Source organism: Typopeltis vanoorti, chromosome 22 (genome assembly GCF_054136105.1).
Source record: "Typopeltis vanoorti isolate ZY-2024b chromosome 22, IOZ_Tvanoo_1.0, whole genome shotgun sequence".
NCBI lineage: Eukaryota > Metazoa > Arthropoda > Arachnida > Uropygi > Thelyphonidae > Typopeltis > Typopeltis vanoorti.
In genome coordinates, this window is record NC_143570.1 from 85,873,465 (window position 1) to 85,891,051 (window position 17,587).

General features: G+C 35.5%; 1 protein-coding gene across 1 annotated transcript in view; it reads right to left on the reverse strand.

Annotated features, from left to right (window-relative positions):
• The window catches only part of Frl (formin-like protein), a 516,064-nt gene that overhangs the window by 277,304 nt on the left and 221,173 nt on the right, over positions 1-17,587 (reverse strand). Inside the window, 1 exon segment of the mRNA XM_090412395.1 lies at positions 2,073-2,149. Coding sequence (XP_090268521.1) covers positions 2,073-2,149 — 77 coding nt within the window.

A 17,587-nucleotide genomic window follows, 5' to 3' on the forward strand; every position in this document is an offset into this window, starting at 1 on the left:
AAAATGATCCACGTGAAAGATGTCCAAAAAGTGTAACAACATCAGAAATCATTGATCAAGTGCAAGATATGGTATTCGATGGCCGGTGAATCAAAGTGCGTGAAATTGCTGAGAATATAGGCATTTCAAAAGAACATGTAGGATATATTTTGCATGAATAATTGCAAATGAAAAAGCTTAGCACAAGATGGGTGCCACGCTTGCTCATGGCAGATCAAAAATGCACTCGCATGAAAATTTCTGAACAGCAGTTGGAGCATTTTATCAAGAATAAAACTGATTTTATGTATTGATTTATTACTGTGGATGAGACTTGTATTCACCGTTACACACGAGAATCCGAACAGCAGTCAAAAGCCAGTTGTTCAGCACCAAACAAGTTGGTTCCATCAGCAGGAAAGGTCATGGCATCGATGTTTTAGGATGCTAAAGGCATTTTGTTTATTAATTATCTTGAGGGTAAAACAATAACCGGGGAATATTATTCCAATCTTTTAACCAGACTAGACAAAAAAATTCATGAGAAAAGATCTGGTTTGCAGAAGAAAAAAAAAAAATCATCTTTCATCAGGACAATGCACCAGCCCACAAAGGTGTTTTGGCAGTGTGAAAATTAATGGATCTGCACTATAAATTGTTGGAACATCCACCCTATTCCCCAGATTTGGCTCCCTCTAACTTCTATCTCTTCCCAAAACTAAAACTCTTCTTCTTCGCTGGTCAGTGTTTTTCCTCGAATCAAGAGGTGATTGCAGCTGTAGAGGGGTTTTGCAGATCTTACTGAGAACTGCTACAGGGATGGGATAATGATGCTGGAATAAATGTATTAGTCTTAATTGAGATTATGTTGAAAACTAAAAATAATTTTGAAATTATAAATTCGTTTTTTCATTGTTAGGCCAAGAACTTTTCAGACCACCCTCCTATATATCTTACTTGTTTCTAGAATGCTTAAATTTACAAATCAAGTTTTAAATTATATTACGGAAAATAATTTTTTTTTTTTTTAATGCAACTCCCATCCATGAAAGGTTAACCTATAGAACACTAGTATGGTGAATGGGGTAAGGATTTTTTTTTTTTTATTAATTTTATCTTTTTCTTTGTAATTTTTAAAAATATTTTTACATAATCCAGTACTCTAGAGACCAAACATGGAAGTTTTTTCACACCACTTCAGGCTGCCAATAAACAGGATCATGTTGTCTCACATCAGGAAAAGAAATTCATCTCCCACCTAAAGAGAATCACAGACATTCATGCCCACAGTCAAATCTTGGATGTAGACTATTGAGGTGACTGAGGAAGGAATCTAATGTGTCTGGACCATGAGGCCAAATAGAGAACACATCATCTACATATCTTAGCCAGATAGAAGGCTTTAGAGGGGAAAAGTCTATGGCTTGTTTTTCAAAATTTTCCAAACAGATAGAGGGAACTGCCATGGGTTCCCCCCTCTCGCCCCCTCTTGCCAATTTTTACATGGGAAAATTCTGAAAAACAAGCCATAGACTCTTCCCCTCTAAAACTCTGATAATTAATGTTTCCCAAAATTTGGGAAACATTAATTATCAGAGATCCCTCTTTACATCCTAGGCCACCTGCAAATGCCCATAGAAGGTGCATCACCTAGATAAGACGTAATACAATAGTGAGTTTCACTCACTACTGTATTATATTTGTGTGTGTGTTGTTACAAAATTTTTTTTGTAATCCCTGAAGATGTCTCTGTGACGGAGACGAAATATTGGAAGTATTAAAATTGTTTTTAATGCTTTCTCAGTGCTTATAATATTCCATTAAACCTCCAACATGAATGAGTTATAATTAATGTTTTAATTTCTCATAAACTTCTAAAACTTTTTCTGGTTAACTTGAATGATCTGCATGCTACTGCAAGAAAAATTTCAGGTTATAAGAAATTGCAATCAAAAATCTAAACTTTACTCTCTTTAGATGTTTGTGAAATCATTTCATAAAAATCTGTGTGACAGTTTCCATCCAAGGGAATTTTAATGAACATTAACGCAATTTTGTAAATGCAATAAACATGTACACTAAATCCAGCTTACCTTAGACTCTTATGATTCAAACTCAGTGCTATGCAATTAATGGCTTGCGTATGTTCTATTACCATGTTAAATCCATACTGAAAATAAGGAATATAAAAGTAAATGAAGAATAATTAAAACTGTGACTAATACTTTTTTTAATTGAAACAAAATAATGTAGAATTCTATAATACTTATACGGAGTGATTCATATAGAACCTAACCCAAAGTTTTTATTCTAAATTATGAAAGGAAATTGATCCAAGTTTCAAGAGGCTTTATGATGAATGATTTGGCATGAAATGTGCAGAAATTTATGGACAAATCCATGCTGCCATTTCTGGTCTATAACAGAATTTTTGGGTTCAGTTCTATATGAATAATCCTGTAAATATGCTACAATATTTGGATTACACACAGAAGGTCTATTAACCTGGCCTGGTTGGCTGAGTGGTTAGTGTATCCACTCTCCCGCCAGAAAGGTTGCGGGTTCGAATCCTGCCGTGGAATGGATGTTTGTGTTTGTCTGTGAAAATACTAGCGGTGGTGGGCGGTAGATGGCATTGGTGTAGGTGATGGTTGCGATTCATTATAGTTTGTGAATGGAGTGGTGGAGGCAGAGAGCTGTAGAGTAGGTACCCTCCCTCAATGAGTTACTGAACTCCCTGGAGGTGTCATGTAATAATAATAATAATAATATACATTCAAAATGTATTAATAAAATCAGGAATTGTTCCATATTTCTTCAGCTATTATCAGAACTATTATTAAGCCTTTTGTACACATAAGTAGATTTTTTTTTTGTCTAAAAAAATGATATAGTCTTAATACCACAGCTGAGACATGCATTACATCATCAAATTCCTGACATGTACCTCAAGGGGTGTAAAGGATATGATAGTACTACATAAAAAATTTACATCGTTACTAACTTCCTATCTACAATTTTCTTCCAAATCAATCTGTTACCTGTCAAGAATTATCAACATTATCAAATCTTATATTTCTATCTTTCAAGGCACTTTTTACTGTATCAATCTGGCTATATTTTGGTCTTCCTCTGGCAGGGAACACTTGTTTTGCTAATTCTTCCTCTCCCATTCTGTTTAAGTGACCATCCATACCACCTGAGATTAGCTTTGCTAACACATTCCTGGATGCTAATAATGTCAAGTTCTTTCATAATATCCTCGTTTTTAATATGATATTGCCATTCATCTGTTCACGCCCCTAATCTTTCTCAGGACTCTCATATCTGCAGTCTCTAGTCTTTGGTCAAGTGTTTTATTTCTAACCCAGCTCTCAGATCCATAAGTTAAAATTGGTTTGAACACTATCTTGTATAAGCTAATTTAGTGTTTGACTAATTTCCCTCTTATTCCATATAAATTTATTCAGTTGATGGAAGTTTTTTCACTTGGCTATGCTATCAATTGCATATTTGGTTTAATCCTTTATCCAAGTGTAAGCAAACAAAGTTTGCACCTGAAGTATTTTCAGGACTGGGGCAACTCATCGCAAAGGTGGTATAACTTCTCATCACTTGCCTTAGTATCCCATAATGCAAAGCACATCTCCTTGCAGACATGTATAATGCTATGCATTAAGGGGAGGGTCACTACCCAGACCGGTTTCAACCTTTGCTGAGGTCTCATCAGTGGGAGCCAGACCCAGATGTGGTAATACTAAGCTGGAAGTAATGGAAAAGTCATTATGGAAAATTTTAGAACATTATGGTATTGACAACAAAATCATTAGGATAATTAAATATCTTTATTTCTCATCTGATATGGAAAATTAAATTAAAAATTACAGCAGTGAACCGTTCCAGGCAGAACAGCAGGTAAGACAGGGATGCATCTTGTCCCCTCTTCTTTTTAATTGTTTTCTGGAATATGTCATAGATGAAGCTCTTCCTGAATATGACACTGGAATGGTAGTTGGCAGACTAAGAAAATAAATAACTTACGTTTTGCAGACGATATCGATCTTCTGGCAGAAAGTGAAGAAGAATTACAAGAGATAACCAGCTGCGTTTTCGGAACATTAAAAAAATATGGATTATACATAAACCTACAAAACACAAAAACAATGATAACCTCAAAATCAGACATTGAATTCTTAAAGATACAAATTGACAAATAAACAAATTGAGAATGTATACAAGCTCACTTATCTAGGAAGCACGCTGAGCCAAGATGGTCGTTCAAAAACTGACATTAAATACCTAATTGCTAAGGCAACCATGGCCCTACAGAAGTTAAAACCATTGTGGGGAGATAACAGAATAGCAATCACAACCAGACTAAGACTAATTGACAACTTGATGAATTCTGTCCTCTTGTATGATTGTGAGGCCTGGCCTTTATTGAGGGAAGATGAGAGGAGACTCCTGTCTTTTGAAATGAAAATTTACAGAAGACTTTTGAGAATTCCCTATACCGCTCACGAAACGAATGAAAATGTCCAAAAACTGATTGATTCAATAGATGGGAGAAAAAGGGAAAATATTCTGACAGTTATCAGAAGAAGATAGATGAAATGGTTTGGACATGTGGAGAGGGCTAATGGCATTCCAAAGCAAGTACTAGAAGGAATAGTTCCGGGACAAATGTTAAGGGCCGACCTCGATTAAAATGGACTGATAACATCAAAAAAATTGACAAATTCCTCCCTTTCTCAAGAATAAGAGACCGAGATGATTGGAAGAGGCTAACAAATAATATCACCTACCAGCCATGAATGACCCAACAGTCCATTTAGGACTACGGGAGAAGAAGAAGAATGGAGAGGTCATATTTCCATATACCAGTTGCCAAAAGGTGTCACACTTTTTATTATTAAAATTCTCTGGATTAGAGATAAGTTGATGGAAGTTTTTTTCACTTGGCTTAATGCATAGCATTATACATTTCTACAAGGAGATGAGCTTTGCATTATGGGATAGTAAGGCAAGTGATGACAAGTTTTACCACCTTTGCCATGAGTTGTCCCAGTCATGAAAATACTTCAGGTGCAAACTTTGTTTGCTTACACTTGGATAAAGGATTAAACCACATATATAATTATTCAGTTGACTTCCTACCATACCATTTTTGTTGATTCTCTTGTCTATTTCCATATTTAATCTCCATCTTCACTAAAAATTGAGTCTAAGTAGCTGAAACGTCTTACCTGTACCATAGGCTCTTCATTCACAACGCAGTTGATATTTTCAATGCTTCTGCCTATTTTCATTGTCTTGTTATTGCTGACCTTCATGCCATATCTATTACAACAGTTATTCAATTTCGTCAGGGAATCTTGCAGACTTGTAGCGGATTTATTTAGAAGTATAACATCATCCGCAAAAAGCAAAGAGCTGGCATTAACATCTCCAATTTTGATATCAGGTTTAATACCACTTTCCTTCATAATGTGATCCACATAGATAATGAATAACAGATGGGATAATGTACATCCTTCAATAACTGCTGACTTACAACTCAAATATTTTTTTTTTTTTTAAATAACAAAACCTGTGGTGCATTCATAATTAGAAGAAACACACATATAAACCACAGTGAAAATTATTTAATTGTAAATATTTCATCCTAAGTATCTTAGGACATCATCAGTACAGTATTTAAACAAAAATTAGGAATAACATACAGTGTTATTCCTAATTTTTGTAAGAAAGTTTTTTTTTAATTAATTCTAATTTAATTCTAATTTTAATTCTAATTTAACTGTATGTTATTCCTAATTTTTGTTTAAATACTGTACTGATGATGTCCTAAGATACTTAGGATGAAATATTTACAATTACATAATTTTCACTGTCATTTATACGTGTGTTTCTTCTAATTATAACTCAAATAAAGACTAAGTATTGCTTGATATAATACCCCACTGTAGCGTTTTGAATAGCTTCTTTCTTGGCACCTTATCATATGCCTTTTCCAGATCTACAAAACTTAAATAACAGATCTTTGTTATATTCCCATTATTTCTCAACTGTTTGTCATAAAGTGAAAATCTAATCCTGACAGCCTCTAATGATTGGTCTGAATCCAGCTTGTTCTTCACCAAGCTTCTCTTCCACAACCCTTCTAAACCATTTCTCAAGTATACTTGCACAAAACTTACCAGCAACATTCAGTAGAGAAGTACCTCTGTAATTCTCACATTCAGTTTTATTTCCCTTTTTATATATGGATACTATAGGAGCTCTACTCCAATCATCTGGAATTTGTCCCTCTGTCCAGGCCTTCTGAACTATGCAGTGCAACCACTGGAAGACCTCCATACTTGAGCATTTCTGGTCAAATATCATCTACACCAGCTGCCTTCCCCAATTTTAGGCTTTTTCTACTTTCAAGTATGGATATGTATTCCTGACTGCATGCCTGGTTAGTGTTTATTACCACTGTGCTGTCACTGATTGTTTCATTTAGCAATTTTTCGAAGTAATTACTCCATACTTCAAGGATATCTTTTTCTCCAGTTTTATTATCACTTTTATTATCTCTAATTCCTTTTACAGCACTCTTTCCTCCATTTCTAAGCTTTTCCAACAGCCTTCAGAATATTTTCACCTTCAGAATAAATATCAGCCTTCAGAATAAATATCACCTTTTTGATATTTATTTTCTATGTTCTTACTCTTCCCATGACTTTTATTTAGCTAGTTGTACACGGTGTTTAGCTTTCTTACATTTGTCTCTTTATTCTCTAAGAGCACAAACTGACTTATTTGCCAGCAACTTTTGATATGCTTTCTTCTTTACCTTCCCTGCCTCTTTAATTTCCTGTGTCTGCACATGGAGTTCTGATTTTTCTATCCTTGCACACAATCACCAGATGCTTCTCTGGCTGAATCGATCAATGTTTTCTTCAGGGCTTGCCACTGAATCTCCAAGGTTTGGTTCCTGTTCCCATCATTTTTTCTTCAATAATGCTTATGTATTTTAATCTACAGTTCGCATCTGAGAGCTGCTCAACTTTTATTCTCTTTAAAACTTTCTTACATGTCCTTCTTTTCAATATGAAATTCAATTTTATCCTGCTCATGACTAAATAGTGATCACTTCCAATTTTAAATCCTCTGTGCATTCTAGTGTCCTGTACCAGGGTGAAGACATCACTATAAAATATGCATTACTTCAATGAGGAAAAAAAAGAGATTTCCAAGATTGCACATTAAGTAATCTTATGTTCCATATGTCTACCTATTGCACATATTTTTATCTTTATACCTATAAAATCTTTATGATTTTATTTTCCTTACCACACCACTTACTTTTCTTGCCTGTGCTTTTTTTTTACTGTTAATGAATGTGCTGATCACCTTTCTCTTTATAATATTCCTTCTACATTTTTTTCTTTCTTTTTGCCTTGATGACTATGATAAAACCAGGACAACAACAAATCCAGGAGGCAAAGGCATGATTTGGGTAGCCATAGGAAGAAGAAGAATACTAAGACAATATCACAGTTTAACAATGGTTAATTTTTATTCCTACACATTTGTTTCTTTCATTAAAATAAGTGACAGTTATTATTATTATTGCATGGAAATCTCCATATGTCCAAAGAATCACAGAGAGAGTCCTAAACTATCCACATGATGCCTATCATACCTCTCCTTGAAAGCATTCCCTGACTAAGCACTTGGCAGATTCTGACAACCGATTCCACTCGTTACTACTCCTGAAAGGAAAAATTAGTCATATAGCCTTTATTATAAGCCATACTCTTTTCCAGGGATCACCCTTTGTTCTCCCTCTGGCAAGTACTGAGATATTTCCTCTGTATCGTGTTATTTTTTTTTAATATGAGGACTATTCCATAGGTTTCCAGCCTGACTAACTTTAAGATGTGATAGAAAGAAAACAACTGTGTTACTTTTCAACATAATCTCCCTTTACTTCAATACTTTTGACATCTTTGAATTAACATTTCTATGACCTTGAAAAAATAGTCTATACTTTTGTCTGCAAAATAGCCTAAAACTGCATCTTTCATCTCACTGTCATCTGCAAATTTTCTTCTTCGAAGGCCTTTCTTCAGTTTTGAAAAGTAGTAGTCACGAGGTGCTAGATCTGGGCTGTAGGTGGAAGCCTCCAGTTGTTCACAGCAGCCTTTGGAACAATAGCCATATGGACTGGAACATTGTCGTGAAGTAGGAGAACACCACAACTCAGAATTCCCCATCTCTTCTCCTTTATTGTGTCGTGCAGTTTGTGCAGAAGTGAAGCATAATATTCTACATTCATGGTAGTATTCCTTGAAGTCAATCAACAGAATTCCCCAGAAATCCCAAAAGATTGTTGTCATGATCTTATTTGGTGGACTGAGTAACTTTGGCTTTTCTTGGCAGTGCTTCGCCTGGTTTGCGCAACTTCATGGATTTCCTTTTGGAAAGAGGATCATAATAAAGGACCATGGTTTCATCCCCGGTTAGATTGGATTACTCTTTGAATGAACCTCAGATCTGAAAAACTTCCCAAACCTCAACAAATTCGGGTGCATGCGACTGCCACAAATTTGGGAAGTTTGCATTCTAAGAACACCAGCTCAACGATAATTTAATTTAGTCCACAGTAGGGCACCTTTGAGACTCTAGGACTGACTTCAGTTGCTTTTCTTCAGTCTCATTTGCTTAGTATTAGTGCCTGCATACAAATCATTGTTTTGTGATCCCTGAAGACGAAAACGTAACATCGCCAAAACACAGGTAGTTATTAATTAAAGTTTTTATAATTAATAATATAGTTTACATTGTCATTAGAAGTATGTCTAACCAATGTATAAGCCTATCTACAAGAACTAAATCTGATAGTGTCGGTATGTTGACAGATAATAGGCTGATCTGTAGGAGGATTGTTGATAGGGAGTGTGTAATGATGTAACTTTTTGTGTAGTGCTGTCATGAGCTCCTGTACCCTCTCCCCTGATTTGTCATTTACCCCTGAGGGTATATCTCAGAATTTCATGATGATGTTTATCATGGTGAAATAAAAAACATAGTACATACTTCCTTCTAATTATCACGGAATTCATCGATTCTAGGATTCGATAAAAGGCAAGAAGCACTAAATTATTATTATATGGGGGCAGGGAGGGAACACTAACCATTATTCATACAATACCCATCATCCTAAATATTCTTAAACTGATTCACTAATTAAGCACTCATTACTGCTTCCAGCATTCTAGTCTCACACTCTTGCTAGTTACACTTTTATATAACTTCCAGAGTCTTAGAGTTTCCTTCCTATCATATGGTAAACATTTTCTTTTCTTTAACTGCTATAAAATCCCTTAACCACATATCAATCAAATTTTATTATCCAAAAACCTTTAATCAAACGTCCCTACCTCCAGTATTTCCATATTCCCGAGAAATCAAGGCAATCAAATCTGTGCACAATTGCTCAGATGTAGTAGTAGTAGTATTAAAAACCTTAAAAAGAGGAATAATAACTTCCCTACCTCAAGGTGTCATTTGTTTTTCATCAAATGATCTTTGAGCTACTCTGATCACTTCCATAATATGTCCTCTCAACTTTAATACCTTGACAACCATCATCACCAAATCCCTAGTCACATTAATTTTCTGAAGTTCCATACCATCAATAAAACAGAATCTTGAAATCTTTTCTTGCTAAACTGCTTAACATTGAATTGATAATCATTATCCTCTGTCCAAATTCTATATTTAATAAAGTGATATAGATCCTGTAGGATCTCTATATCACTGTTAACATCATCCAAAACATTCTACGTATAACTAGTGTACAAATTAAAGATGGTAACTATTAATACTTGCTAGAGCAAATTCATAGGACCAGAGAAAGTTAATTATAATGCAAGGTTCACTATAATGATTTAGCAAAAAAGACTAACTCCCTCACTATGATCGCTGCATTCCCAGTAAATAAATACCCAAGAAGGTATTGTCATTCAGCTGAAGTAACTAGCAGCTTCTTGAACTAATCTCACATACCAAGCTTTAACAGGTCTGTTGAGACTATCACTCCCCTTCCAGATCACATTATAATTTGTGCACAATTTACCCTGTCCCCCTCAATTACTGAAGAGTTTTAAATATTTTTTCAAGTGTTTCAGCTATATAGTATAGCTAGCAATACCCTATTTTAAACTTTGATTAATCATTGAACATGAACTTTTAGTGAAGAAGGATTAATCTGGGGAGAAAACTATAGCTGAGGGCGGTAAACAAAGAAAATGGCACAAAACAGAACACAAATGAAATGTGCTAGCTGGACTGGCAGTGGTTAGCATGTCCACCCTCCAACCAACAGGATATGAGAAAACTGCACCACAGGCAAGATTTGTCATTATGTGAGATTAATTTTATTGTCCAGTGTGAGCTACCGATCTAAACAAAAGCATAAAGTAGTATACACAAGTTTAACGGAGTGAAACAGCACTATGAAAGGATTAAAAATAGTATTTAATTCTTCGAATATTTCATCTCAGTTACAGAGACATCATCAAGGAATACAAAATGAAACTTGTAACATATACAAAGACTGCATAAAACTAAGTGAAACATGTGGGCGAAAGACTAGTCTTGAATAGGTGGGACACCCTCTATGGACACCTGTTGGCAGCTTAGGATATAAAACTGGGATCTTGAAGTATCAGTGTTTCATGCAACCATGTTGATTCAAATTGCATATTTTGTTGATTGAAAGAATGGTTTGCAAGGACAAACTGACCATAGTCATGACTGTAGATTTTTTTTATGTTCGTCTATGCAGATCTTCCAGTCTATCCATAGTAGGCCAACTTGAAGAACAAGGAATTCTATATATACACTTGGAACTGTCTTTAGTGGAGCAGATAAAGATATAAAAAATACATCTACAGTCATGTTTGTGGTCCATCTGGTCTTGCAGATCATGCTTTGATTACAGCTCACAGAATCAATTGGAAAGTGACCATTATGCCTCCATCACAGTAAATTTAGAAGAGAAAGACTATTTTTAAATTCTGCTGTGGCTCTTAAAAATCAGTCTAATTTGAATAAATATAGTTGTATAAAACTTCCCAAAATATGGGAAACACTAATACTTCAAGATCCTAATTTACATCCTAGGCCACCAGCAGGCATCCATACAGCACCCAACCTAGTCAGGACTCTAGTCTTTCACATACATGTTTCACTTAGTTTTTTGTGCTGCTTTGAATGTGGGTTACAAGTCTCATTTTGTACTCCTTAACACTGTCTCTACATAGACAATGAAATAATGGAAGAATTAAATACTATTTTAATCCTTTCCTACTGCTGTTTTGCTCCATTTAATTTTTAACATGAGTTTCTACCAGCACTTATAAGTGCTGGCATATATAAGTTTCTACCATCACGTATATACAGGGTGTTCGGGATAAATTTGACATATTTATAATTAATTATATTTTTCCGTAAGTTACATGTATTAACACACACTTCTCTTCATTTAAAAGTTTGGACCCTTCTTCATTCATATACAAGATGTCAGAAAAGATGGATAGCTGGAACCCACCTGAATCATGGAAGAGAATAACTTGTATCATGATGATTCGTGCCCGCCATCAAAATAAGGATATTACGACTGCTGCCCAATGCTCCCTGAATACAGTAAAAACAATCAGGCATGAACTAGAGACTTGCAATGGTGACTACGAGGATGTAGCAAGAAGAAAGATCCCTAGCAGACGATCTGATTGCGTTCGTACAGCAGAATTCCTCGCAAATCTGCAGGAACAGGTGTTGAAGAACCCTGGCATTGGAATTCGGGCTTTGTTCGTGGAGTTGCCAACTGTAGTCAAGCCCTGGATAACAAGGGTAGCCAATGGTAGGCCGTATGTATGGCAGCAGGATTCGGTCCCTTGCCACACCTCTGGGAAAAGTCAAAAATGGTTGTCTGAAAATTTCTACGACTTCACCAGTCCAAATGTTTGGCCTCCAAACTCCCCAGACCTTAACCCCATGGATTATTTTGTATGGGGCGCAGTTGAAAAAGACACCAATCGCACTTCCAGTAATACAAAAGCCCAGTTAATGGATAAAATTAAAACAGTTTTTGCGGCCCTTCCCAGGGAGACTGTAGCATCAGCTTGTTCGAGGTTCCGAAGCAGAATTGAAGCTGTGATCGATGCTAATGGTGGTTATTTTGAGTAAATCTTGTTGATAGTATTGTAATTAACTCTGCCTGTAATGTTTTTTTGTCAATTCATTAAATTTAATAGATACAAAGAAGATTTTCTTTTTCCTTACGAAACTGTCAAATTTATCCCGAACACCCTGTATATATATGAATGTATAAAAAAGATAGGTATAGAAAAGTGTGTGTGTATATATATTAAGGATACCAAGTAGTTTTATAAACTTGGTTTTTTTACTCCTTCTCCCAAGTAAGCAAAACAGTTAAGTTTGCGCCTGAACTTAGTTCAAGTCTAAAGGTAGTGCAACACCAGGGCAACTCACTGTAAAGGTGGGTAAAGCTCTGATCACTATCAGGGTCTAGTTACTCACTGAGGAGACCTCAAAAAAGGTTGAAACCGGTCTGGGTAGTGAATCCCCACCCATAATGTATAACAGTATACATCTCTTAGTGAGATGTGTTTTACATTATTATGGGAAATACTAAGAATAGTGATCAGAGCTTTACCCACCTTTACAACGTGTTGCCCTGGTGTTCCACTACCTTTAGACTTGAACTACATTCAGGCGCAAACTTAACTGTTTTGCTTGGGAGAAGGAGTAAAAAAACCAAGTGTATAAAATTACTTGGTATCCTTAATATATATTATCCCCACGGTAAAAAACTTTTCACATATATATATATATATATATAAAACAGGTATAAATGGTGTAAGCAGGAATAAAATGGTTATGAAGAACAAAGGTGAAAAAAAGTTTGTAAAACACAAATACAAACTACCAGGTATTAAAAGCCTGTCTACAAAAACACATTGTATAAATAAAAAATAATGTACACAATTTATATATGTTGAAAAATATTGATTTTCTGTAAAAATTTAAAAAGAAAAGAGACACTTCGTTTATTGACAAAATGAGGGAGGTCGATTAAAATATGAATCATGGTTAGTCCTAAACCCATTTATGCAGAGGCATCATCCCTTTAACAGGAAAGAATTGCAACATGGCTTTGACCTATGCAAAGCCAAGCAAGTAAAACTTCCTCTTTATGGACCTTGCATTGATTAAACTACCACAATTTTATTTAAGGCTTGATTCGATGGAGCTTATTGGTCTCTCTATTCTCATGGTGGCTGTCACAGAGATAAAAGTTTATGTCTGATGATCTGCTAGTAATCAGCATATGGGACTTGGAAGCTTGAAAATGAGCTGACCTGGCTGCAGTATTAACAGCCATGTTTCTGTTATTCCCAATGTGGTTTGGGATACAACAAAAGCATATCCAAGTGTAGCGTCTATGGACTTATTGGTCTCTCTAATCCCGTGGTGACTATCACGAAGATAAAAGTTTGTGTCTGATGATCAGTTAGTAATCAGCATATCGGACTGGCAGCTGGTGGGAGTTTGAAAATGAGCTGACCTAGCTGTATTTACATCCTTGTTTCTGTTTATTCCATTGTGCTTGGAATACAATAAAAGTATATATCCAGGTGAAGCTTCTATTGCTGACAGAGGACTAGATATCTGTTGGATTTGAGATAGCTCTGGATATTTCTACAAATTTAGACATATTGATTGTAGAGAACAGGGTACCTAAGGGTCAAAGCTGTATAACTGAGAGGAGACCTCCACATAGCATTTAAAGGAATGCAGAGAACCAACCAGGGCTTCTGACCTAATGTCCAATCCTCACCTTCTCGTGGTGCACCCTGTTGGGTATCTACCTGGATACTGAATAAACGAGGATGGGCTGGCAATTTGGGATGTAGCCAACCAAATTGTATTCTTATTGGCTTAAACCAAAATACAAAATGATGGTACAACATAATAAAAATTACATGCCGGCTGGGGCGTCGCCTGGTTAAACAAGGTCCCCATTGTTTTCGCACCAGGGCAAACAGCAAAAATTCAGCTACTGGAACAAATCTGAAAACACACACCAACTCAACATCACCAGAGTTAAAGATCGGTACTATCAACATAAAAAGCCTGAATGGCAAAGAAATGGAGCTAGCTGAGGAATTAGATAAGTACCAGATTGACATAATAAGAGTGACTGAAACAAAAAAGGCAAAAACTGGTGAGATCTTTCTGAGCAATAAATACAAAATGTTATATCCAGGCAATGACAATCAAGGAAAAGAAGGAGTAGCTATAGTATTCAACACTAAAAATGAGCCTTCTTGAATGGCAGGCAGTCTCAAGTAGAGTGATGTGGGCAAATATCAGAATGGGGAACTGAATAATGAGACTTATTTGTGTCTATGGTCCCACAGAAGGTTCTACTAAGGAAGAAGTGGAGGAATTTTTGAGGCTTTAGGGAAAGCAACTGACACAATGAAAAAGGAAAAGTTGGTCCTTGTTGGGGATCTAAATAGCAGAGAAGGAAATGATTGTCAGACATACAAAAATATATTGGAAAATTTGGAGAAAAGAGCAAAGCTAATAATGGCAAATACCTGTTGGATTTCTGCTCAGGACATGGACTGGTTATTACTAACACCATGTTCCAACATAAAAATATGCACAAATTCACATGGAGAGAAGAAGCAAGGAATAAGAAAGTCTCATTGACTATGTTATTGTTGATAGTGATGTTTTCTCCCTGATGCAGGACACCAGAGTGTATAGAGGATTTGAAATTGGAAGTGATCACTATTTAGTCTTCAGCAGGATAAAATTGAATTTCATTTTGAAAAGAATAACATGTAAGAAAGTTTTAAAGCGAATAAAAGTTGAGCAGCTCTGAGATGTGAACTGTAGACTAAAATACACAAAGATTATTGAAGAAAAAAATGAAAGAGTTTGAGAACAAGAACCAAACATTGGAGATTCAGTGGCAAACCTTGAAGAAAACCCTGATAGATTCAGCCAGAGGCATGTGGTGGTGTTGTCTGCAAGGATAGAAAAATCAGAACTCCATGTTGGAAACAGGAAGTTAAAGAAGCAGTGAAGGAAAAGAAGAAAGCATATCAAAAGTTCTTGGCAAATAAATCAGCTTCTGCTCTTAGAGAACACAGAGACAAATGTAAGAAAGCTAAACACTGTGTAAAACTGGCTAAACAAAAGTCATGGAGGACTTTGGCAGGAACATAGAAAATAAATATCAAGAAGGTGGCAAAATATTCTGGAGGTTGTTGAAAAAGCTTAGAAATGGAGGAAAGAGACTGCTATAAAAAGACTTAGAGATGCTAAAGGTGACATGAAAATGGGAGAAAAAGATATCCTTGAAGTATTGTTACACCCTGATAACTTAAGAATGTGAAAATTTCCGTTATCATGATGTAACAAGAGAAGAAATAAAAACCCTGTATAGATAACTAAGTAAGCAAGCTTGTTCCTAAGCAGATATCGTTAAGAGCCTTTGAAAGTAACGAATACAAAAAACAAAAGGAAAGAAAAACATGCTTGCATCCACGTGAAAAATATAGCTGAAATTGTTTGTTGAACTGAATAATAAAAAAAAAAAAAAAAGAAGGGAATTTTATTAGTTGTGATATGATAAAATAAGGTTAAGTAAAGCAAAGAAGATTAGTCATAGGACTTTGTATGCGAGAGGCTAGTTTTTACACTTGAAATAAGATATTAAAGATTCGAGTTAATTCTTAGAAAATTTTGGAAAGGGGATTAATTTAGTATAGATGAGTATAGAGGTTAGCTTAAACAAAAACCAAAGCTCACATGTCGGTCGCGTGCACACGGACTACATGATGTTTTGGCAGAAAAAAGTCACTCTAACTGAGTGAAATTGACTCTAGTAAGGTGGGAAGAAAAGAAATTGAAGGTGCCGATAGGGGTCATCGTATAAAAGGGTTAGGAACCCCCCCCCCAAGAGGCTTTTTCCCTCCGAGTTTCTTCACGAGTCCTCGTATAGGTCTCACGCAGTTTTTCCTGAGTGACGGGTTAGGAGTTTTCTCCATCCGACACAATAAGGAAACAAAGTGTGCAGGATTTCGATCCATGTTCCTATTGTAAGAAAATAGGGACGCCGTTTAGTTAAAAAGAAAGAATGTCAGTGTGTTTTATCATCCGGTGATCGTATCGAGAGAAGGAAAAATCTATAAAGAAGTCAGTGCCCACGTAGTGAATTTCACAGCCATATAATAGATGATCCTATGTATGTCCTTGATTGAAGAATGTAAGGTAAATTGTGAAAGCCCATCTTAGTGCCAAAGGAACTTAGGAGTGATAAGTTATAGAAGAGTTCGTCCTAGGAAGGTAAAATATCAGAAAGAGGTAGAGACCAGTGTAGAAGACCCAAGTCAAAAGATACTGTCAATTCATGTCAATTCAAATCATATGTAACTGTAGTCATTGTTCAATTATTGAACAGTTGAAAGGATTAATGAGAATTATACTAGGACTTCAGTACATGTCAAACTAGAATAAAAATGAGCTTGTTACTATTAATTAATACGTATTCATGTGCCCAGAGATTTATGCATATACATTGTATTTTAATTAAGAGAGTTTTAAAGGTCAAAAGTGTGTATTAGCTCAGCGAAAGGATAATTTTAATCCAAATTGTCTTAATGAGAAAATTAGAGTAACTGATTATATATGTCCTAGAAAATACAGAATTATAGTGTGATCGAACCAGTAAGGGGTTAGACAAAGGATCAACTAGTACTAGAATTATACGTTTGTATGTATAGAATCTGTTATGGCAATATGATCACAATTCTCATGTAAGATCTTAAGCTAATACTTGTGTTTAGCTAGTGAAAATTTGTATCATATATTCTTAGTATTGAAATTCTTAGTATTAAATTGAGTTTTATTTGATAAAGAATGAATTGTATTATGTTTAAGAGTTCAATAAACTTTTGCTCATTGAAAATACAGTTGTCTGAGATCACCGCTCAATGCACCACTTGTAACAACATACGAACCTAATCACACGGGGGGGAGAATTTTGTTACGTTATGAGATAAAGGTCACGACGCATTTTAGTTTCACACTCAGACATATTTTGGTAATTGCTCCTTGTTTTTGAATTTTATATCTTAAACTAAATGTCCTGAAAGGGCACAGTATAAAATAAATATTTAGAAACACTAAGGGGAGAAGATGCTTGAATATTTGAATTTGGGTGATATCTCGTATATAAATAAGATTTGGACAAAGACAAGTAGAGTTTCATATGTAAGGATAGTTGAAAGCCTAATAATCGTAAAATGGGACACAACAGTATGGAGTATTTACTTCGAAAAATTGCTACATGAAACAAGCAGCGATAGCACAGTGGTAAAAAACACTCAACAGGCATACAGTCAGGAAGACATATCCATACTTGAAGTAGAAAAAGCCATCAAAGGCTTGAAATGTGGAAAGGCAGAAGGAGTAGATGATATTCGACAGAAATGCTGAAGTATGGTGG